General features: G+C 38.7%; 6 protein-coding genes across 8 annotated transcripts; 3 read left to right on the top strand and 3 right to left on the bottom strand.

Annotated features, from left to right (window-relative positions):
* The first annotated feature begins 220 nt into the window (after nt 1-220).
* On the top strand, nt 221-3,289 carry LOC124301310 (lipid droplet-regulating VLDL assembly factor AUP1-like). Of its 2 annotated transcripts, XM_046756198.1 has the most exons (4): nt 221-375; nt 457-612; nt 729-1,642; nt 2,384-3,289. In XM_046756198.1, the coding sequence occupies exons 2-4, from the start codon at nt 572-574 to the stop codon at nt 2,617-2,619; spliced, it is 1,191 nt and encodes a 396-aa protein (XP_046612154.1). In that variant the 5' UTR covers nt 221-375; nt 457-571; the 3' UTR covers nt 2,620-3,289. The 2 variants fall into 2 exon arrangements, with proteins under 2 accessions (XP_046612154.1, XP_046612155.1); XM_046756199.1 differs by having other exon boundaries at nt 234-612; nt 908-1,642.
* LOC124301308 (3-sulfolactaldehyde dehydrogenase) lies at nt 2,746-5,284 on the bottom strand. The gene has a single exon (XM_046756197.1). It carries the CDS (start codon nt 5,282-5,284, stop codon nt 3,764-3,766), a length of 1,521 nt encoding a protein of 506 aa, XP_046612153.1. The 3' UTR covers nt 2,746-3,763.
* Nucleotides 5,285-5,512: 228 nt separating this feature from the next.
* LOC124301312 (peptidyl-prolyl cis-trans isomerase E) lies at nt 5,513-7,126 on the top strand. The gene is made up of 4 exons (XM_046756202.1): nt 5,513-5,738; nt 6,012-6,181; nt 6,268-6,630; nt 6,744-7,126. Exons 1-4 carry the CDS (start codon nt 5,513-5,515, stop codon nt 7,059-7,061), a joined length of 1,077 nt encoding a protein of 358 aa, XP_046612158.1. The 3' UTR covers nt 7,062-7,126.
* On the bottom strand, nt 7,062-9,212 carry LOC124301314 (dehydrogenase/reductase SDR family member 4). The gene is made up of 5 exons (XM_046756205.1): nt 9,080-9,212; nt 8,405-8,582; nt 8,059-8,283; nt 7,722-7,856; nt 7,062-7,581 (listed from the first exon to the last, which is right to left on the bottom strand). The coding sequence occupies exons 1-5, from the start codon at nt 9,196-9,198 to the stop codon at nt 7,411-7,413; spliced, it is 828 nt and encodes a 275-aa protein (XP_046612161.1). The 5' UTR covers nt 9,199-9,212; the 3' UTR covers nt 7,062-7,410.
* LOC124301313 (ganglioside-induced differentiation-associated protein 1) lies at nt 9,115-14,030 on the top strand. Of its 2 annotated transcripts, none has more exons than XM_046756203.1 (3): nt 9,115-9,237; nt 10,693-11,035; nt 11,776-14,030. In XM_046756203.1, exons 2-3 carry the CDS (start codon nt 10,931-10,933, stop codon nt 12,616-12,618), a joined length of 948 nt encoding a protein of 315 aa, XP_046612159.1. In that variant the 5' UTR covers nt 9,115-9,237; nt 10,693-10,930; the 3' UTR covers nt 12,619-14,030. The 2 variants fall into 2 exon arrangements, with proteins under 2 accessions (XP_046612159.1, XP_046612160.1); XM_046756204.1 differs by having other exon boundaries at nt 9,122-9,237; nt 10,870-11,035.
* Nucleotides 13,293-16,173, bottom strand: LOC124301311 (acyl-coenzyme A diphosphatase FITM2). Its single transcript, XM_046756200.1, has one exon. It carries the CDS (start codon nt 15,941-15,943, stop codon nt 14,786-14,788), a length of 1,158 nt encoding a protein of 385 aa, XP_046612156.1. The 5' UTR covers nt 15,944-16,173; the 3' UTR covers nt 13,293-14,785.
* Nucleotides 16,174-22,207: the final 6,034 nt, after the last annotated feature.

Raw genomic sequence — 22,207 nt, 5'->3', positions numbered from 1 at the left:
AGTACTGGTTTGACATCCATTTGTCCAAAAATAATTCTCATTTTTTTATTGACATTATTTAATGACATGAATTCATTATTGGAGAGTCCGGCAGAGTACCAATAAGGCAGTAATTTTTTTTAAGATTTTCCTTATGTGTGAGTCGGATGCCGTGGAACGAACAAATAGAACCCACATATGCAAACTTTGACGCGACTCTAGGTACGATTTCTTCAGTTCATGGTCAGCGTTCTCGAAAAGTCACTGCCAAAAGTAAAGTAAAACGTCACTAACGAAATCCTAGTAATTAACTGGAGTAGCTGGTTAGGAAAATTCGTATATCGCTAAATAACAGCTGATTCAAGATAAGAAGGTCATCGTATCGCGAAGTGAGAGGTAATACAAGACACAGTTAAAATTGGAAAAATATTAAACATTAAAAAAAAAAACAGTGAACCAACCATAATCTAAAAAAAGGTTTAGAGAAATCAGTACCTTGGATCTGACGTAAACTGGCGACTGGTTAATCTAGGCCGTGGGAAATAGTCTAGAACGTAAAAGTTTTCGATGTAACAGATGTTTCTTGTGAGAGATGTCACAAATTAACATCAAGGAGTTGTTTGACGAGAGCAGGTGAGTCGCCATGTAACCTGTTTGACCTTGATGCATAAAAATCTCACAAACTATCACCGTGCTATGATTTAAATACAACAGGTAATCATTAAGACCTATTGCATATTTTTATTCAGATTTCCAAGCGGTTGGAAACTTGTCGCTCTTTTTCTCTACACACCACTTGGCATAGTTCTTGTCCTACTTCGTCTACTAATCGGGCTTCAGCTCTGGTTGTTTGCGTCCCTTTTACCGGACTGTGATACTCTCCGAACATGCTTGAACCACGGTTTAACTCTTACTTTTGGAATCATAGTCAGAGTGGATATGACCGGAGAGGAAAGGGACAAGAAGTCAAGGATCATAGTTGCAAACAATGTCTCTGCTTTGGATCACTTTGCACTTCGAAGAAATGCAGAGACTGTTACTCCCAGCCTTTGGGAGCTACCGAATGCTCTAAGTCATGCAATGGGTTTGCAAGAGATGAACATGAATAGCAAAGATGCACTGATAGCAAACATAAAGCACTTTTTATCTTCATCGGGCTACAACATCGCTCTTCAGCCTGAATTTGGCTCCACCAATAGCCGCGTAGCTCTTCTCAAGTTCAACTCTTGGCCTTTCAGCATTCAGTCTTCTATTCAGCCCGTAGTTATCAAAACACAAAGGCCTGAGTTTGTCGGTGTCAAGCTAACTTCCGTCGCCTCAACATGGTGGATGGATGTGTTCTGGTTTATGTTTGTACCATATACCATATTCACTTTGAGATATCTCAAAGTGAAGAGAAACATGGACTCCGAGGTACTGGCGCGCGAAGTTGAGCGTGAGATCGCTGACACTCTTGGTATCCAAACTAGTAATCACACAGTTTCCGACAAAACTGAATATGAGAAACGCTACGTCCTGGAGAGGACTAGAAGTGGCACTCTACAAGGTGGTAGAACCATGCCCAATGCCCATATCGTCGCCAATGCTGAGATGAGGAGAATGGCACATCAAGTCAGCGAAGTCTTTCCCTTGGTACCTTACAATGTGATAATTAGAGATTTACGTGAGTATATTTTGTGGCAAAATAATCATTCATCATAAAAAAACTGTAAAATATATTTTTTTATGAGTATTAGTTCTTAACTTGAAGATATTGAAAAAGAAAAACAAAATTTCATACTTTGTCACTCTTTACTTCAAGTAAAATCGATTGTGAACCCTCAGGGAACATTAACTCTAATCAGGATTTTACGGTTCTGTCAAAAATCGTGTTACCTCTAAATTGATTGTAATTATTAAACCGGCAACTGAGTATCAATCGAAAAAATTGATTTCAAAAAACAGTTGAGCAATTGCATCAATGTGCAGGATGGTCCACGACTATTGCTCCATAGGCTACCAATGTATTCCTCGTAAAAATCTGTGAAACATTTTTCACATTTCACCAGAAAATTGTTGATTGCAAATTACGGCCGTTTGAAATTGGCTAATTTGGTAGCACCAGATGGCTCAGAACAGGGCTTTCACATCGTTGTTGAACGGTCACGCGCTTTACAATTGTTCTAAGTGACCACATGCTTCTAGATTGGCTAATTTCAAACGGCTGTAATTCATGAACGACAAACTTTCTGTGAGAAAAAAGAAAAACTTTTTACTCATAGATTTCCACGGTCAATACATTGACAGCCTATGCGACGATAGTCTCGGGTCACCCTGTGTATCAGATTCCAAATGTTATAATAACACATTGATCATGCACAACAAAGGATGTAAATTAACATTTCCTGTCTCGTAACTCCCTTAGTTAAAACAAGGAGCGTGGATGTCACTATATCCAACATCCTCGAAGGCATAGTAACTTACGTGCCAGAGCCAGCGCCAACTAATAGTGCATCCACTGCATCTGTAAGCAGAATACAATCAAACGAACCGAAAAGTGGAAGTTCGAGCGGAACTTTATCGTTCCAGGAAAGAAAAGCAAAGATGATAGCTGAGGCAAGAGAAAGGTACATCCAAAAGCATGGGTTACCAAATTGCTGACACTCTTGCTACCATTATTATTACTGTTATGATTATCATTATTATTGCTACTACGACTTCTATTATTATTATTATACATTATTATACTTATAAATAATTTAACTGTATATGAATTTTTCCGCTGCATCTATTCATGTCATAATAATACAATCTTGTTTTTAAATTATAATCTTACGATTGTGGGACGATACCATACACTGCAGGAGTAGAAGGTATAAATATAGGCACAGTATATACTTATAACTCCTACGTATGTATAGATATATACATATTTATGTATATATTAAGGAAGACTAGTTCAATTTGTAACGAGTAGCAATACATATTCTATATTCTATACTTTATGTTAACATTAATTATTTCTAAACGCATACATGTATGTTAAATCGGAGTAGCTCATAAAAGTTGTAATTCTGGAGAATCTGAAAAATTCAGCCCAATTATAATGAAATTGAGGTTTGTGTGAATGTGAAGTTTTTTTTACATAATACATCTTTGAAACAGAAGAAAGATGGTCCTTTCAAAATGTTTTGAAATTTCAACACCTGAAATTTTTTCAACACGCTTTATAATTTAGGTGACAAATTTCATGGTAAAATAGCCTGGGGAAGAAGAAATTCAATTTTGGTTCTGCAAGGCATGGAAGAATAAAAATGAATTACGAATTTCATTGATTGGCCACCCTGTTCTGTACCTGTGTTATATATTCTCCAATCATTAGGAGTCCAATGTATGACATTGTCAAGATTCATGCAATAAGAAATGATATTACATTCTATAACAACCATTATTTCGTAACTTTAATTAGAAATATAAGCAGCATACTAACTAGAAAATTTTTATTAAAATGGAAGACTTCGGACATTTATAATCACGCACCTATAAATCGATCAAAGAAAGACAGAAAATAAAAAATCATTAACTCTGTCTTATTGTCTAAGAATAAAATCATCCAAAGCTTGCCTTCCAAAGACTGACATTTTTTCTTGTTCTTTTTTTTCTGTCTTTCTTGAAAGCTCTAGCCCTGAGATCGATCTTTTTTGTAGATATTGCAAATTGACATCGAATTAAGTATGTGAATGTGTCGCGTTCTCATAGTGTCTGGACTCATTGAGGAATGCTCACAAGGTGCTTAAGATAAGTTTCATGACTGATAGGCAACGTTTCCTATGCAGACGTACTTTACATCTACAAAGTCGTCGATCCCATGGTGAGAACCCTCTCTTCCCAGTCCAGATTCCTTGATGCCACCAAATGCAGCTTCTGTACACGAAATAAGCCCTTCGTTTACCCCAACCATGCCTACTTCCAGTTTCCTTGCGACTCTGAAAACCTGTGATATATCCTTGGAGTAAAAATACCCTGCAAGACCGACAGGTGTATTATTTGCCTCCCTAAGAACTTCTTCCTCGCTTGAAAATTTGTTTATAACAGCGACAGGGCCAAAAATTTCTTTGTTGTAAATTTGCATTCCTTTGGTGACACGCGTAAGGACAGTTGGGCCGTAGAAAAGAGGGCCTAATTCAGGTAAAGGCTTGCCTCCACAGTGGAGCTTCGCTCCTTTTGTAAGGGCATCATTGACCAGGTCAGAGACCATCTTGAGTTGTGACTCTTTGATCAGTGGGCCATTGGTAATCCCTTCTCGGCTTCCATCGCCCATCTTGATATCAGAGTTAATTTTAGAAACAAATTTATCGACAAATTCAGTATGCACATTCTCATGAACAAAGAACCTGTTAGCAGAAACGCAAGTCTGTCCTGTGTTGCGAAATTTGCTGGCCATTGCACCAGCAACAGCGAGGTCAATGTCAGCTGATTCAAAGACAACGAATGGAGCGTTTCCCCCGAGCTCAAGACTTAGCCGTTTAATTGTCGATGCGCACTGTCTGTAGAGGATCTTCCCGACAGCTGTTGAGCCTGTGAAAGACATCACCCTGACCCTCGCATCCTCGCACAAGAGCTTCCCAACAGCCGCAGAGTTCTTGGGACTGGTTGTGACAACGTTGAAGACGCCAGCTGGAAACCCAGCCTGTTCTGCCAGATTAGCGAGCGCCAGAGCGGTCAGCGGAGTCTCTTCAGAAGGCTTGACGACACAAGTACAACCAACAGCCAATGCTGCTCCAGCCTTTCGGGTGATCATAGCATGCGGAAAGTTCCACGGAGTGATGAGAGCCGCAACACCAACAGGCTGCTTGAGCAATAGGACCTCTCTACCGCGCACTGGCGATTGGATCACCTCACCATTGACGCGACGTGCTTCCTCAGCAAACCACTCTACGAACGAATTACCGTACTTTACCTCGCCCCGCGACTCCGCGAGGGACTTGCCGCTCTCCATGGTCATTATCTGCGCCAGGTCCTCCGCATGCTTCACCATCAGGTTATACCACCCACGCAGCAAGTCGCTCCGTTCCTTCGCCGTCGTGTTGCTGAACTCCCCCACGGTGAAGGCTCGCTGCGCTGTATCCACAGCAAGCTTCACGTCCGACTCGCTCATGTCCGGGACTCTGCCGACTACCGAACCGTCGAAGGGATTCAGCACCTCAAATGTCTCGCCGCTACCGGCATTTCGCCATTCGCCGCCAACGTAGGCTTGGTTTCGCAGCATGCTCAGTGCACGCCTGCAACAATGTTGCCACTGACTGTATCGCATTAGGGAAAACATGTTTAACTGTTACCCGGTTATCGGATTATTATGATGAGACAGATTCGTCGGGTTACGTAATCCCTCTAAAAACGCTATGAACCCCAAACGATCGACCGGGTTCGAATCTCGAATTTCGAAGCACTGACGCTTACAACTGCATAAAAGAGAACAGCCTTACTCGTACTAATAAGCCGCCAGCATGATTCTACCGAGTCTACTCTCGGAACTCGACACCAGCGGATTGATATGGTCTTACTGGAATCGAATTTTAATGATCGCCTTGCATGGCGACGGGTTGTAATTGCGCGACAAGCAGTGCGACTTGTTGACAACACTCAGTGCGTCTTACCGGCGTCAGACAATGTTTACGAACGAATTTTATTAACACGTTGTTGTTTGACTTTTATCTGGAGACGACAGATTGATCTCGATTGTAAAATGAGTAACAACGCGAAGAGGACTATATATGTCGGTATGATTCGCCTTGTATTTTTATAATCACTGGATTGAATGAAACTAACCTCAATTATTCTCGCTCGATTTCTGTATTTTCTCGAAGGTACTAATTATCTTGTCTGTTTCTATCTTTCCACTACCCGAGTTATTTTTTACTTCGGTTAATCATTCACTTGATGTTCAAATATCATGTAATTGAGGAAATGAAGATATGAATTTATAATAGGTTAGGTTAATACTGTAAGTTGTTTTTCCTCAATGTTCCTGCGACCAATGTAATTGTACGCAGGTGGGTTGGCTGAGGAAGTAGACGAAAAGGTGCTTCACGCTGCGTTTATACCATTCGGAGAAATCGTCGATGTTCAAATACCACTAGATTACGAATCTGAGAAGCACAGAGGATTTGCATTCATAGAGTTTGAAATTGCTGAGGATGCTGCCTCAGCAATTGACAATATGGTACAAAAAGACTAATAAACGATATAATCAGAGGCAGTGAGAGACAAATTAATAAATTTATTATTCTTGTGTTTTTCATTCACTAGAATGACTCTGAGCTTTTTGGCAGAACCATAAGAGTAAACATAGCCAAACCGCAAAAGATAAAGGAGGGTTCATCTAAGCCAGTTTGGGCAGATGATACTTGGCTCCAGGAACATGCTGGAGAGACACTAGAAACTGATGACTCTACGGCAAAAGTTGATAGCGGACCTCCAGCAAAAAAAGGAAAGCAAAATCCTCAGGTCTACTTTGATGTCAGTATAGGAAAACAGGAGCTGGGCAGAATCATCATGATGCTTAGAGCTGATATTGTTCCCAAAACTGCAGAAAATTTTCGTTGCCTCTGCACACATGAAAAAGGATATGGATATCAGGGCAGCACTTTCCACAGAATCATTCCAGATTTCGTATCCTTGACTTTGAGTGTCGGTTGAAACACCCTATATTTTCTTTTAAGCCAGACACCAATCAAAAGAAAAAACAAAAGGTTTTTTCCTAAACTAATATTTTTATAAAACAGATGTGCCAAGGTGGAGATTTCACAAACCATAATGGAACTGGAGGGAAGTCTATATATGGAAATAAATTTGACGACGAGAACTTTGAGCTCAAACATACGGGTCCTGGGACCTTGTCAATGGCAAATTCAGGCCCTAATACAAACGGTTCTCAATTTTTTATGTGCACGGCACGTACGGACTGGCTTGATGGAAAGCATGTCGTATTTGGTCACGTTCTTAGTGGATTAGATGTATTAAAAAAAATGGAAAAATGTGGAACCAAAGGAGGTACCCCTACTCAAAAAGTGGTCATCACAGCTTGTGGCGAGCTGACATAATTAACTGATAAAAAAATGTTATTTTATTATAGCTTTCTAATAAACTCTATAATACATTGTATAAATTCAAAGAGTATCCCAATTTTTTAGCCGATAAAATAGCGATGATAATGAGCACTCTCATCAATACATAATATATAATGCATAATATGAAGCCAAGCATACAAAGAAAGAATCCTTGTTAACTTTGATAATTCGGGGAAAAGCATGTAACAAATGTATTTTTGTAAATGTTATCATTATTTTTTTCTAAAATTGTTTCTGAAAAATTACCTGTGAATAATATGGACTCCTGGGTGTTGAGTCAGACAATGCAAAATTTATATTGTTGATATTTGATGTAGATTTCTCAGAGTCTTGATAACATGCCACCAGCTCCGACGATAGTTTCACCAGTAATGTAAGATGCGTCCTCACTCGCTAAGAAAGCTGCGATTCCTGCTATTTCGTCTGTAGTTCCTAATCTTTGCAGAGGGATTTTTGACATGGCCAAGTCATGTGCTGCCTCGGATTCATAGAGCTATAAATTTTGACCATAAATTTATACATTGTTCACGAGATGTACAAATTTTCACTGGATAACTAATTCACCTTTAGACAATATTTAATCAACAATTGAATTGGTTTCACTGATTGCATATTTATATTGTTGATACATACCGGTGTTGAAAATTTTGTTTTTATTATCCCAGGAGCAATACAGTTGACCCGTATTGATTCTGATGCAAGATCATCAGCTACTGTTTTACACAATGCTAGTAAACTCGTCTTGGTAATTGAGTAGACTCCCAGTAGCTGAAATAAAATGATAAAGATGAAACACGAATAATCATTACCAATTTAAAACTCTCGTTTAACTAAATGTAAATTTCGTTTGGGAAAAGTGATGTGTATAAAAAATTATTCAGTTATTTCTCTTTGTGTCGATTTGTTTAACGTATCTTCATGAATATAGTAATAAAAGTACAAAAAATGTCTTGAGTAATGCAAATGTTACATTGAAAGGCTGGTATGCTGCAACGGAAGAAACTATGATTATAGATGAAGATTTCCGTTCTCTAAGAAGTGGCAGTGCTTCCTTCATTAGCATAAACGTGGATTTGACATTAACATCAAATATCTTGTCCCACACAGCCTCTTGACATTCCAAAACTGGGCCCACCGCTGGATTCGCAGCTGCGTTAGACACCAGAATATCCAAACCTCCAAACTGCGCTTTAGTCTGCAAATATATGCTCATTGTAGTCTAAAACTCATACTCTAATGTATAATTGTTCATATTTCATTCTTCCAATTTCAATTAGATTTTTGGTAAGTATGTTTTCGTATTTTCAATCCTCCACCTCTAAAAAGAGACGTGCTCTGTCTTCCGCTTTGCCGACGTGACAAACTAGTCCGGAAACTTTTAATCCCTCTCTTGTGAGTATTTCAACTGCTTGATTGACATTCTTCTCTTTTCTACTGCTTATCATTACTTTCGCTCCTTCTTGCGCTAACCGTCTCGCAATCGAAAATCCGATTCTGTAACAATGATATGCGATAGTCATTGTTCTATACATTCACTCGACACCAGTACTAATTGTACGATGTTTCATTTATTTCAATTGCTGAAAATATACAATTTACACGTGTTAACTACACGTTAAATTCAATCGTAAGTTTACAGTTCGATACTTGTATGTAACATAAAATTTACTGTCCAGTCTTGTAGCCTGTTTATTCCGCTTATTTTGAATATTACATTCAACAATCACCAACAATATGCTCATGCATTTTCAATTGGTCAACCTGAGCACTGCATTAAAGTGTCCCTAGTTGACCAGCATTCCTATTGGTTAAGAACCCCGGAAATTGTCGCAGACAGTGCGACCGTATTTCGAAAATGCCGATGTCATGTAAGTCGATGAAAATTATACCTTTGTCACTGACGTATTCAATCTTTTATTTCCAAAAATAAAGGAAACAAGATATGTCAATAATTACCGTTAAATTTGAGTAAAAATTTTACATGTACCCACCCGTCTGTTGACGCAGTGACAATAGCGACTTTGCCTTGCAGCCGACTGCATTGTGGCGTTGTCGTCGTCGCAGTTGTCGCAATTGTCCGTAGACCCTGAGCCAACGATAGACGAAGCATTTTCGATCCAGACACTGACGTTTGATACTACTGCTTACCGTAATTATACTTTTACAGAAATGTTACGCACATAATTCGGATCATAGTAATTTAAGCACTTAATAGATTAACAATCCGTGGTAAAAAGTAAAAAACCGGCAATCAGACTTGTTTTGTGTGGCACCGACTACAGCGCCATGTTGTTTATATACATACCTGCTATCTCACGGTTCAAAGATCGAGAGTACTATAATAATTATGTTTTGCCGTAGTTATGAGTTAGATAAGATTCTCAAGGCCGATTTCTATCCTCGATACGTTCGAATTGTATACATTTTGGTTAAATTGCTTGACTCTAAATCAGAATACTAGATAAATCAACATTTATTTGGGGGGATTAATTTTATCTGCCAGGCAAAAAACCAGGCCCGAAGATAGGGTTTTCGATCAATGGTATCGATTTATCGTTAAATCATAAGTCATGATTGAAATACACATATCGAACGAAAAAACACTTGCACACATAAATGTATATATTATAGTATATACATACATGTACATATACATAGTATGTCCATGTCATATGTCTATTTCGTTCTTATGCACATTCAACGATGTAACCAGATATACGTTGTTGAGTTGTAGCCAATTAAGAAGTTTTGCAACAATTTAGCAATTAAAACAAAGCTATTTTTCCAGGATCGAATTATGCAATTTCAAAACTTCAATTTTTTTTCTGGTTCCGCATCTTCGAAGAATATCCTCCGATTCAATTGACGCGAATATCTATCTTAATTTACATTTACAGCGCATTTGACGGGTCATTGCTCGTATGGTCAACTATTTATAAACTTGCTTGCTCTCTTTGTAAACTGGCATAAAAACCAACTTTTTGCAGATCAATGTATTTAATAAGCACCAATATATATAATATTTGAATGACTGAGTGGTAAAAGAAATGCATGTTATTTCTCCGATCAACGATGACCAGAAAATCTGCAATTACAGTAATTTACTCTAGTATAGCATCGCCGGAGAAGTTCCAATATTTTGAATTTCGCAAAAATAGTCAATCACTGACTCCTTAAAAATTATTAAGTATCCCCCACGCGTATGTATATTTGACACGACAGACTCGTGACTTAACGGTTTATCATCATACACTTAGCTGTAGCAACTACATAATTATTGTAGTAATCGAGCCACTGTACTGTTAGACGTATACTATGAGCATACCGGCCATTTCTGAAAAGCTGCTACCTAGGTCAACTATGCTTCGCAACCTGCAATATACCGTAATTTCTGTTTCAAAATCTGAGTATGAAATGTAGGTGATCCATCTCACGATAAGATAGCGACTGTGCTCAAACCGCGAAGAAAAAAAAAGCAGAAAGAGGAACGACCAGAATGGGAAGCGATAATTTCAATGAATCGAATTCAAAGACAGGCTTTATACGAGTATTAATATATATATTGCGTTGTCTGAAATGGTCAATGTAATTATTGGTCCAACAGGTGTTGCCGAATAAGGGAATAGAGCTACAAGACGCACGTCACGGTGGCTAGATTTACGGTGGGCCAAGTTAACGCAGGTGTATAAACATAACTATAACGGACTGTGTCTGTGCTGTACGTCCCTGTCTGTCTCATTACGTAACGCCGGATCGCTAACTTGTATATTCAACCTGTAAGACCGCTACGAGCGGAGAGAAACAGCATCTGTATTCAGCTGATCTTTGACGGCGGTCTGCAGATGGTGGCAGCGACTGATGATTCCTCCGGGACGACCGCCTCATCCCCGGAGGCGAAAGTTCAATTGACTCTCTACTACCATCGATACTCGTTCTACTCCCAAAAGGTACTGTAAAGAGACATATTTTTACGCCTATACACGATATTCGATTTATAAATATTCAAATATATTCTAAGTTGCGCTTCTATTCATATTGTGTAGGTATTCCGCAGCTCTACGTGGGCGTGGCTTTCACGTGGTTTTTCTTTATAATAAATCATGTCAGGCTTTCATGTCTATCTTAATAAATGTGTCTGGGTGTGTAATTAGTTTCAATAATTTTTAATGGAACAAATCTACTTTTCGAAGTCTTATAAGATTTTAAATTGATGTTAATTTCGTTTGTGGTTTGAAAAACAATATACAAATTCAACCCGATTGAAAATTTTTGGTGACCTTGATGGGATTACACAGTTTAAGTTCACGTTCATTTGACTTTTATCTAGACTACTGCCAGTAAACTTTCGTTTATACGTAAAGGTAAATCCGGTTGCAAGTATGTTTAATCGGTTGACGAAAATTCAATCGATAACAAATCATTAAAATAAATTCAATTAATTATTAATTCTCGTGGAGTTTATTTCGGTACTCATCAGTTTCTGGAATTTCAATCATTGTAAACACAACACCATTACTTCCGAGCACAATTTAACATTGCGTAAAATCATTCCCATTCATTTTTATTGGAGGATCTTTAAACTGCAACCATTGCAATTGACCCTACGGAAGGCAATATATTTCCAATCGATTTCCACCGATTTCGATTCCTTTCTACTTATTGTTAATCAGGAACGTAACGTGTTTAGGTTCTCCTGGCGTTGTACGAGAAAAAATTGGACTTCAAACTTCGCGAGGTTGACATAACTCGAGGGGAGCAATACGGAGCTTGGTTCCTGGGGTTGAATCCACGCGGGGAAGTTCCGGTACTCCAAGACGGTGATAAAATAATACCAGAGTCGGTCCGTATAATCGATTACCTCGAGGATCATTTCACCGGTGACAATGTGCCGTCCCTCGTCCCGTCGGAAGCCTCGAGCAAACAGAAGATTCTCGAGTTGCGTAAGGTGCTCGATCAGCTTCCCGGAAATGTGTTGACCGTTGGCTCGTTTCACCATAAAAAATTCGTTGACAAACCGAAGCTCCCGTTCATCGGACCCGTACGATGGTTGTTGTCACGGGCCGAAGAAACCAGCGCTGAAACTCTGCGCATAAATGCTGAAAAAATTCCAGCGGCGCGCGAAGTTCTACTGAGAAAAGCCGCCGCTCAAGAAAAAACTCACGAAATTGTTCAGGACAATGATAAATTCAACGACGCTTTGGCCCAGGTTGAAACAGCGCTTGAAAAAGTAGAAGAAGCTCTGAAACCAGGCCCGTGGCTTGGCGGGGAACAATTCACCGTTGCTGATGTCTCTCTGGCTGTTTTGTTAGAGAGGATGTCGGGTCTGGGTTTGGACGGGAGACTTTGGGGCACTAGGACAGATATCAAAAATTATTACGACAGACTGCAGCAGAGGGAAAGTTTCAAGGCAGCCGTTCCGAGAGGCTGGTTACCCCTGCTCTCTCTGGCTCAATGGCAAACGCCAGCCACTGTAACGGCCGTCTGTTCAGCCGTAATTGCCGGATTTCTTTGGTTCAAGAAGAGGCACTGACGCTCTTATCTCGTTCCGCCGATCATTCAAATATACGCATAAAATCCGTTATTTGTGAATTAGGAAATATAACGACGTTCTAGACGTTTATGTATGTGTGTGTATGTATACATATATAGATATGATATTATAAATATACTATGCACAAAGTTCTGTGATATTTGTTGAAAATGTTCTGTCAAAGTATCCTCAAAACTCGAACAATATATTTTCAAATATTAGTAATCCTCATGAAAACCTATATTCAATAATAATAATAACAATCGTAACAAAACCAATTCGCAGATCTTGAAAACCTATAATCTGATGCTGACGGAAAAATTTAAAGACTGTTACTCCTGGGTAAATTTTTGTAACCCGTACTCTACGGATAAGTCCGTAGACTAGGGCCATAAGAAGCCGTTTTAACGATCCGGTAGCCTCTTTACTGTTGGTAGACGTTTTAACACAAAATCCCATAAGACACACAAACCCCATTATGGTAACTATCTTTAGTCAACGCTTTATGCTTTCATCATCATTGTCGATAAAGGTGTATCGATAATGACATTATAAAGTACAAGTCATGTCGTATTCCCTATTGATTATTCATGATAGGTGAATTGCAAAACGAAATCACCTACTATATATTCCAAATGGAAATAATTCGGGTTATATGGAGAACCATGTAGACATCAGTGATAAAATAAATTTATTATTCAAGAAAGACAGTATAGACTTACTATAGAGTATCCTTAGTTACCAAACAACTAATATAGTTCCCCATTGCCCAATACACATTGATTGATTAATGAAAATCTGTCTCATGATCAGGTTCAGCAAGATCACGGGGTCGTGAATTTAAGACAATAAACAAAATTTAGAAATGTATAAAAATAAATTTTTTTACAGCTTAAAAATGAATTCTATATGAAAGATGTGTATTCTTGTAAATTTTAACGCCTAAATTCATACCTTCTAAAATACACTTGTCAGTGAACTAGTTACACCGAAATTTGCCCAAGATCCAATGATTATGTGATACCAAGTTTACCAGAACGTAATAGTATTTGTATCCAACACCCGCAATTACTTTCAAACTCGTGCATGATAAGCTCGTCATCGTACTTGTTTAATCAGTACTCCAGAAAGTTTAAGTCAATATTACGATAATAAATACTCCCATTGAAAACCGCCTGACATGAATAAAACAAACAAAACAACACCAATAAAAACACGTTGATAAATTATACTATGTGTATATATTAATAAATAATATGCTGTATTATAAATAGCAATTGCTCTAATACAAAATTCAGGTAACAATCCAGGTAGAGGGTAGTAAATCGTTTGATATATCTGTTTACACCTGACAAATATATTTACATGGTATCCAGTGAGATTGGCATGTAAAATTCCCTAACTTTGCAAAATATTACTCCAAAAAATGCACGAGGTTTAGATACATAACGTTAATGTAATGTAGCGTCAAATGAAATTACTATTTCACAACTTCAGAACTGGGAGAAATTCAGTAAATGTTAACTATAAAGGCTGAAATAAAGTATAGCGTACCAATTCTGCAATTAGGAAAAAATGTGAGTAGTAAAACATTTAATTACTTGTTGATGTCACAATGGATCATCTTTTTCTATTCTCTTTCTTTGATGAAGTGAATGAATTATTATAATGAATTACGTGTAATGCTTTACCAAAGCGAAGTCATTAAAATTGCAACCACAGTACTTAAAATCATTGCACACAAATTAGTTAAAGACTGAGCGTTAATAGAGTCATTTTAAATGCTTCTACTTATTTTATTAAATATTTTGTTTCAAGTTTGATTGTCTCGTAATTGCAAAAATATGAAGTGATGGCAATCAATAAAGAGTTCAAGTACAAAAGGAACATAAGCACTTTTGCACAAACTTTGACTGCTGTATAAGTATAATGAGGCTTTTGTAGTCATTCCTACCTCAATGCAATTAACAGATAAATTCAATTGTGGGAATTGTAAATTTTCAGTATACTCTGAACTACGGAAAGCAAGTTTTGTGTCATGGATTTAGCGAAATACTTTGCTCATCATTTAGAAAGAAATAGATCCCAAATTCTTTCGCAATTCCTTGTTTTTTCAACGCTACTTAGACATTATGATTTATTAGCCAAATTATCTCGGACCATAAATTCAGTTAACTGGTTCAGCCTCTGACTGCCTAGTCGAACTCTGAAACTCTGTATATTCCTGGCTAGTCCTAAGAGGCATTCCCATGAATCTGGGACCAGATCCATTTAGCGTTCCACGCCTGGCACGGGATGCTGCTGGATCACGAGTCGGTTTAAGATCGTTGTACTTGAAAAGGCCCTCTGAGGGTGCAGAGAGACTCATTTTTGGTAGTTTGTACCACCAGTGATACGTAATGTACCAAGTGAGGATGGCGGCGAGTCCGCCCAACAGTTTCTCTACCATGCTATGGAAGTACAGTATAGTAGTAGATAGCATGAGGTCCCAGAGCAGTTGTTGAAGGGTCATAGCTACAAAGAGGGCCCTGAGGTACGGGGTGAGCGCCTGGTGCGTTTTCTTCAAAAACGCCAGATCACTAGTTGACAAGGTTCTAAGTGGTCTAGACGTTGCTTCAGCCATTGTGTTCCTGTTGTGCTCTTCGCGCATGATAAGATCCGATATTCCTTCCCATCCAATGAGAGTGGATCCCTCCTCAGCGAGAATAAGGCTCGAATAGACAAGGATAAAGGCGTGCCCAGAAATGTCGAGACCACTCCAGAACCGCCCAGCTTGTAAACACGTAAACCTGGATTGAAGCTGAGGGTCGCGAGTGTTCAAGCATCGACCGAAATGGTTCTCAATCATCCTGAACGTAGTTGTCCACATGAACCAGGCTACCGTGGCAAAAATTGCACGACCCAAATGCTTGGCCAGAATCACCCTTCGCCCACAGCCGAGGGTATACGCCGTGAGCGTCACCCAGGGGATGATGACCGAGAGAAGCCAACCCCAGGCCCACTTGACAAAGAGCTGGTTAAAGAAGGTGTCTGTTCTTGAAAAGTAGGTGCGAGGCATCGGGATGAAGTCTGCTACTATCGAAACGAGAAACAGTGCTCCGCAGTAAAAGGCTACTCGGAGTCGCGTGTCAAAGAGGAGCCACTTTTTACAGAGGTGTATCAGCATCGTCACCAGGACGAGACCCACCGACGACGGCGTCGAGGTCGGTCGCGTGCCTCCTCGGTCCTCCGTGTTCGCATTTGGACGGAAGTTCAGGTTCGCCGACGACGGGATACCCGAACCACCCGTCGACGGGTGCAACGGGCGCCGCTTACCCGTTGCCATTTTTCGAAACCCGGACGACTTACAGTTGGATTTCTCGTTCCAAGGAGCCTCGAATACTCGCGTCACGTTGCCGAAAACATCGCACGTGCAACCGTTGAACTAACTTTTCGCATCAGCTCCACAGGTTATTTTTGTGAAATCTATAGCTGCGCACGGAATGGTTCAAGTCACGGAGCACTGGGTCAACAACTGCCTTCGGCGTTGACTGAATATACGTAAAGACTGCTAGCTTTATGGGCATTATTGGACTTTTCGTAATCGAAAATGGCCGACCTAAATTCATCGTCAAGTGGCGCCCTCTGCGTCCTCCGATACACACGCAACCCAATCCGGCAAACGGTCGGTACGAAAAGACGACAAAAACTGATGTTACCATCGCTCACCGCGTGTGCCCAGATAATGCAGTCGAATGTTATTATGCCTATGGAATGACGAACAGGGAACAGACTGAAACTTTCATATATACCCATATTAACGATGCAGTATAATTCTCAACTACGCAAATTCATTCGAGCCAAATTCAGCAATCCGTCAGATCGACAAAACAATGTTATCTAAATAGTTGCACAATAAACGTACACCTCATCTGCTGTTAACAGAATTAGAAACTTTTTCTTGATGTAAACGGTAAGGAAAAATAAATAGTCGAAGAGAAGTTAATCAAAGGATGAAGATATATAGTTGCTCCTATCTGTTGTACCTTATGTAATTTGTGTACATATGTTTAATGTACATCATAACTCATACCGTTGACTGAACATATATATCCATACCCTCATTGCGAACGAATAGATGCAGCTACATTACGATACATATAAAAACAATTTCTTAACTTCCGTTAGATTTCTGCGGTTATGTAAAAATGCAGTTTGTTTGCATCGGAAAACTCAGACCATTCTACACAAAAACACTACTTCTAAATATTTTTTGAAAATAAGATATGTGACACTCGATTGTTACTAATGTTCGAGCCCATGTTGCAACAAACCCCGATCAACCTCAGTCAACCATTATCACCAAAGTAATAGAAAATAAATATAAAGATGATCGGGGTTTCTTTTTTCAACATCTACTTATATTAACTGGTTAGATTGCGACTCTGTCCTCCATACACAAGATTGTTCAGAAATTTATTATCAAGTGGCCCAAATTATAATTACTCACATCTGTTCACTTTACTATACATTTACAGCAGTGCCGGTGATGATTGTTAGGAGTTTCGAGTTTGAGAATATGTATTTCCGACAAAGTAGATACTATTTTATCCGAAATTTCAGCACTTTTCCGGTAACGCCTAATAATATTACCCAGATAATACAATTGTGTAAGAATACTACATATAGGATATCAGAAACTAAAGACTGATTTTACCTAAAGATGGATTTTCCTAATTCTTTATAATCGAATTCTCGTCAATTATCTACGATATTTCCGTCAAAAAATTACAGCTTCCTCCGCAAGCATCTGCGGGGTATGAGAAAAATATTTATAGCATACACGTATTATGTATTATCTTACTCTGTAAGACCTTTTGTACAGAATTTTTTATTCACAATTATATCATAAATAACAATAATTCAATGATCATCCGTTGAAAATTTTTCCCAGTCAAATAATCACATTTTTTATTCCAACTGATGTACGATTTGCCTTTTTGACGGATCACTTCCTTTTTGTCGAAAGTAATAAATTTATATATATAATGTGACAAAACATTTATTTTCTGACTTTTAATCGAGTCTAAGATCAATTAATAATATTATACAATGCAAGTTTCATATGAGTTGCCTTTCTTTTTATGTATGTGAATGTGAATTTTTTTACAAAAGTATTTAACAGTAGATTCAGTCAAGTAATCTAAAAATCAAGTGGGTATACAAATTTGTCATAAAAATTTTAAAATGATTTTCTACAATGCAGATTTAAAAGCGAAGTTGGGAGTTAATTTCTTACTGAATTACATCTTGTAAAATGGGTCTCTTAGACGGATCACCCGTACCTCGAATGTACAAAATTTTAACATCATTCTTTTTGTTATTTTTAGTAGCTGGTTTTGAATGAGCTTCGTTTTCTTGTTCTATATCGTTTGTCAATTGCCAAACTCCAATTTGCCAAAGATAGGTGTACCTTGATGACTTTAATTAAGATGCGAAATTTATCAGAGATTTATTTACGTGGAATTCACTCTGACTAAACTAGAGAAATCCGAAGGAATTACGATTCCACATGCGTTACACGTTATCGAAGCGTAAGTTTTATTGATAATGAGTTAAATTTAGGCAAGAATGAAATTATCGTTTGAAAAACTATAATATGTTTGTATTTGACCAGTGAAAATAAGTTAACTTACGCTCGTTTCCACAACACCGCAAGCGGTAGAGCAGGCAGCGCGTTTTTTTTTAACGTGGTATCCCCAGTAGGCCTATTCCACGGAGAATAGTTGTAAGATCGATCTTACGTTCTCCGAAAAATTTTAAATGACTTCTTTTCACATGTTAATTGGGGAAAATTGTTTCTGACAGAAAAAGCTGAAAGCGACAGAAGGTTTGATTAGCTGAAACAGATAAAAGGTTTGATTGGCTGAAACGGACAAAAAGTTTGATTAGCTGAAACAGACAAAAGGTTTGAGTGGCTGAAACAGACAAAACGTTTGATTAGCTGAAATGGACAAAAAGTTTGGTGAAAAAATTGGTTTTGTTGCCCTAAAACAGAAAATAATGCGTTCAGTTAAACGAGTGTTTCTGTAAATTTCAGACATATTTCATAAATACTTACGCCAAGATTCTCCACTATCACTATACACTACTGAGATTTTCGTACTTGCGCGTTGAGCGCCGGGTTTCAAATGCCGCGTTTTCTCTCATAACTGAAAGGTATCAAATCCACGCGCAAAAGGCGCTGTAGAACTTAAAAACCATTACTCATTAAAAAAATTGACCGAAGAGCTGAAAGATCAGCACATCGAGAGTACGTAACTCTTTTATACACTATTTGCAAAATCGACGCGTGAAAAAACGTGTCCGGTTCCCGTTATTAATTTACGTGCAAAAGGCTGCGTCCAATTCTCGTAATTAAGCTACGCGCAATAAGGCGCGACGGATTAAACTGTCAAAAAATTTGTATTATCTGGGACTTGTTATATACTGTTTGAAAAATCGACATGTAAAAAAACGTGCCCGATTCCCGTTATTAATTTACGCGCAAAAGGCTGCGTCCAATTCTCGTGATGAATCTACGCGCAATAAGGCGCAACAGATCAAACTGTCAAAAAATTTGTATTATCTGGAACTTGTTATATACTGTTTGAAAAATCGACATGTAAAAAAACGTGCCCGATTCCCGTTATTAATTTACGCGCAAAAGGCTGCGTCCAATTCTCATAATTAATCTACGCGCAATAAGGCGCGACAGATTAAACTCTCCAGAAATTTGTATTATCTGGGACTTGTCCCAAAAATTCTGTAGAAATCCAATCCACATCTGCATCTTTTTGAATTAGATACATTGCTATGTGGATTGTTGTTCTCAGATCATAAATCGAATCGAAATCGGAGGGGAGGTTGGAGGGCATGCATTATTGTGTGGCGTGACGGTCGGCGGTCCTCTTCGACGCGAAGTCTTCGAGCTAAGCATATCTCCCCATTTAGCGTACCACGGAACGCGTTAGATGGTCCAGAGATGCGTTTTGCCCATTCAGACGATCACAGAGATCAATTGGATGGAAGAACGATCGGTAATGACTAAATAATTGAATTGCATAACGATTGAAAAATGGTTGCAGTCACAAGAAATGGAAAATTCAATCTCGTTAATATTCAAATGCTTACAAATGGTCATGAGACTCGACTACGGAGTCTGTTGGGAAAAAAAATGTCTCTGATCGTTTGACGCTGTGGATTAGAAAAGTTAGTAACATCACGGCACATCGCGACCTTCCTACCCTTGCCTGTTTCCCAACGGAACTACCCAACGGAAAAGAGAGATTCACACACACACATGCATAAATCTCGCGACGGATCCCAAAACGTCCACCTACCTACCCGGTTACCTATATTCGATCTAAACGATGCTCCATTTTTTCCAACACACAACATTCTTCATCATTCGCGCCGTGGTCACTGACTTACATTTTCATTGATTACCTGTTGGGGTCAAAATGTTTTCGTATGATAGTCTGCGTACTCTGTATACAGGATCGCGGTTGTGTCCCGCCAACCCTAATATTGTATGTATTATTTTATTAAATATTGACAGACTATCGGTACATTAACCTTTTGTAAAATTGATTAGTACATCCTGTATGCGAATTAGCATTTTTCTAAGCGAGCGAAGCCTGCAGATGATCAATACTTATTGGATGTTAAAAGATTGAAAATGATATATAAGATGCAAGTTGATTACGTTACGTTATGCCAGACTTTGGAATTTTATCAATTTAACAATAATGTGAATAATTGAATAATTTCAAAACCTCAGGTAAACTCACCACTTAAACGGCTTTATCAGTAAATTCAAACGTAGATTATTACATCAGTTACGAAACACAATTCGATCTTGCGAGTGCCGAGTAAGCGATGGTTACCTGTCGCGATGCTCATTCCACTTTTAGCAACGTGTAAAATTTGTAACTTTAAGTAAGCTACAATAAATTGAATTGCAAAAAAAAAATTATTCGACTGAAAGTGAAGCACGTTGCGATCGTGAATGAGCCTATCCATGCAGCTAAGAAATCGAAGATTTGTGTAATAATTGTTACCGCCACGCCACGTGACAGAGGAATTCCAGGGAAATACCCATAACCTAACACATGCAAACTCACCAACGTTGCCGAGAAATGGAAAATTTACTCGGAAGTCTCTGCTTAAATCTGTAAAAAAAACGAAACAAGACACTTGAATTAATTTAGCAAATCGGCTTTTCAGTTTTCAGATTAATTGCTGTCTAGTTTCATATTTATGCATCGCATATTATGCTAGAACAAAAGTTTGGTTTTATATGTACCTCCGTGAATTATCAATCAATAATTAAAATAAGTATCGTTACCCTGACTCTGGGCTGCACCACACTTTCACACGTAGAAGTTTTTGTAGCATCTCAGGTGTATTGGTAAAGCGACGCACTTTTCACGTAATTCAGATCTTCACTAATCTGTTATCCACAAATCCACACCGCAATAAAACTCGATTATACACTCACTTTTTGTACTGTAGCTGTCTGTTTGAACTGAATGAATAAACTTGCTAACAATGTAACTGCGTATTCGCTGAAAATGAGCCAAAAAAATAATTATATTGACACTCGACGCACAGAGACAAAAATACACATCAGTGAAGTCTGAAGTTGCATAAAACAATGAAAACTCGGGACACGAAATTCACCTTCAACGTTCGCAGGATGTTTTTATTTCAGTAACTCGGTTTTTCTTCAGGCTACACGCGGCTCCTCGTGTAGTATTTACAGATGAGTAGGGTGAGAAATGCACTGATCGAACGTCTTGACACAATCTGAAGAACGCGGTCTGAACGTTAAACCGTCACCGAGAACACGAGAACATGCGATTTCGCTCCAATTGCTCGGAAACGACTGACGCCGCACGGCGCTCAGAAGAGAATAAAATCAGTTCTCTGAAGATCGGAAAATATTAATCCCCCCCCCCCTGCCGCTGCCGCTCTTCCCGTGGAGTGGGGGTAGCTGCACGCGGCGACCAAGCTGTTTTCCCCTCCCGTGGCCCCCTCTCCATGAATAGAAAGACAGAGAGGGCGGGAGAATTATTATCTCCTGTCCTTTAGAGAACACTTAGGGTGCTATTTCATGAGCAGTAAAAAGCAGCAGTGGTTTAGTAACTTACTAGTTTTCACCAGCATCAGTCTGGTAATTTTACGCAGCAGTAGCGCTGCTCATGAAATGGGTCGTGGAAGAATTTAAAAATCTAAGATTTTGAATTGAGATTTGAAATTAAAAAAATGGAGAAAATCAAGAAGCTGATGGCGTATTCGGACTGCGCCCAATCGATTCCTCTCGAAAAATTACTTCGATATAGTGCATCAAAGAATTAATTTAGCTATTTTTCAAAATCGTTGAACTTTCGAATGAAAAAATCCACCGGGATCAGCCATGCTTTCTTGGGATTTTCAGAGCTTGGGAACATTTCATCTCAGAATCGTTTTGCAGGACTCTTTTACCACTAATTGGACCATCAACAATCCGAAACAGACAACAAAAAGAGCGTAGAACCAACAATAGAGGAATTACAAAGGAAATCAT

Source organism: Neodiprion virginianus, chromosome 3 (genome assembly GCF_021901495.1).
Source record: "Neodiprion virginianus isolate iyNeoVirg1 chromosome 3, iyNeoVirg1.1, whole genome shotgun sequence".
Classification (NCBI taxonomy): Eukaryota; Metazoa; Arthropoda; class Insecta; order Hymenoptera; family Diprionidae; genus Neodiprion; species Neodiprion virginianus.
Note: the sequence above shows the minus strand (reverse complement) of the source record. Positions and strands in the feature narration are given on the sequence as shown.

What these genes read in the sequence shown, in the direction of transcription:
- LOC124301311 (XM_046756200.1), bottom strand. Translation starts at nt 15,943, where the DNA reads ATGGCAACGGGTAAGCGGCGCCCGTTGCACCCGTCGACGGGTGGTTCG.
- LOC124301308 (XM_046756197.1), bottom strand. Translation starts at nt 5,284, where the DNA reads ATGTTTTCCCTAATGCGATACAGTCAGTGGCAACATTGTTGCAGGCGT.
- LOC124301313 (XM_046756203.1), top strand. Translation starts at nt 10,931, where the DNA reads ATGGTGGCAGCGACTGATGATTCCTCCGGGACGACCGCCTCATCCCCG. An exon ending in ACTCGTTCTACTCCCAAAAG is followed by an intron (nt 11,036 to 11,775) that starts GTACTGTAAAGA and finishes TAACGTGTTTAG; the next exon opens with GTTCTCCTGGCGTTGTACGA.
- LOC124301314 (XM_046756205.1), bottom strand. Translation starts at nt 9,198, where the DNA reads ATGCTTCGTCTATCGTTGGCTCAGGGTCTACGGACAATTGCGACAACT. An exon ending in GTCACTGCGTCAACAGACGG is followed by an intron (nt 8,583 to 9,079) that starts GTGGGTACATGT and finishes TCATTGTTACAG; the next exon opens with AATCGGATTTTCGATTGCGA. An exon ending in CAGCATACCAGCCTTTCAAT is followed by an intron (nt 7,857 to 8,058) that starts GTAACATTTGCA and finishes ATTTTATTTCAG; the next exon opens with CTACTGGGAGTCTACTCAAT.
- LOC124301312 (XM_046756202.1), top strand. Translation starts at nt 5,513, where the DNA reads ATGGTCTTACTGGAATCGAATTTTAATGATCGCCTTGCATGGCGACGG. An exon ending in GAAGAGGACTATATATGTCG is followed by an intron (nt 5,739 to 6,011) that starts GTATGATTCGCC and finishes AATTGTACGCAG; the next exon opens with GTGGGTTGGCTGAGGAAGTA. An exon ending in CCTCAGCAATTGACAATATG is followed by an intron (nt 6,182 to 6,267) that starts GTACAAAAAGAC and finishes TTCATTCACTAG; the next exon opens with AATGACTCTGAGCTTTTTGG.
- LOC124301310 (XM_046756198.1), top strand. Translation starts at nt 572, where the DNA reads ATGTCACAAATTAACATCAAGGAGTTGTTTGACGAGAGCAG. An exon ending in GAGTTGTTTGACGAGAGCAG is followed by an intron (nt 613 to 728) that starts GTGAGTCGCCAT and finishes ATTTTTATTCAG; the next exon opens with ATTTCCAAGCGGTTGGAAAC. An exon ending in TGTGATAATTAGAGATTTAC is followed by an intron (nt 1,643 to 2,383) that starts GTGAGTATATTT and finishes TAACTCCCTTAG; the next exon opens with TTAAAACAAGGAGCGTGGAT.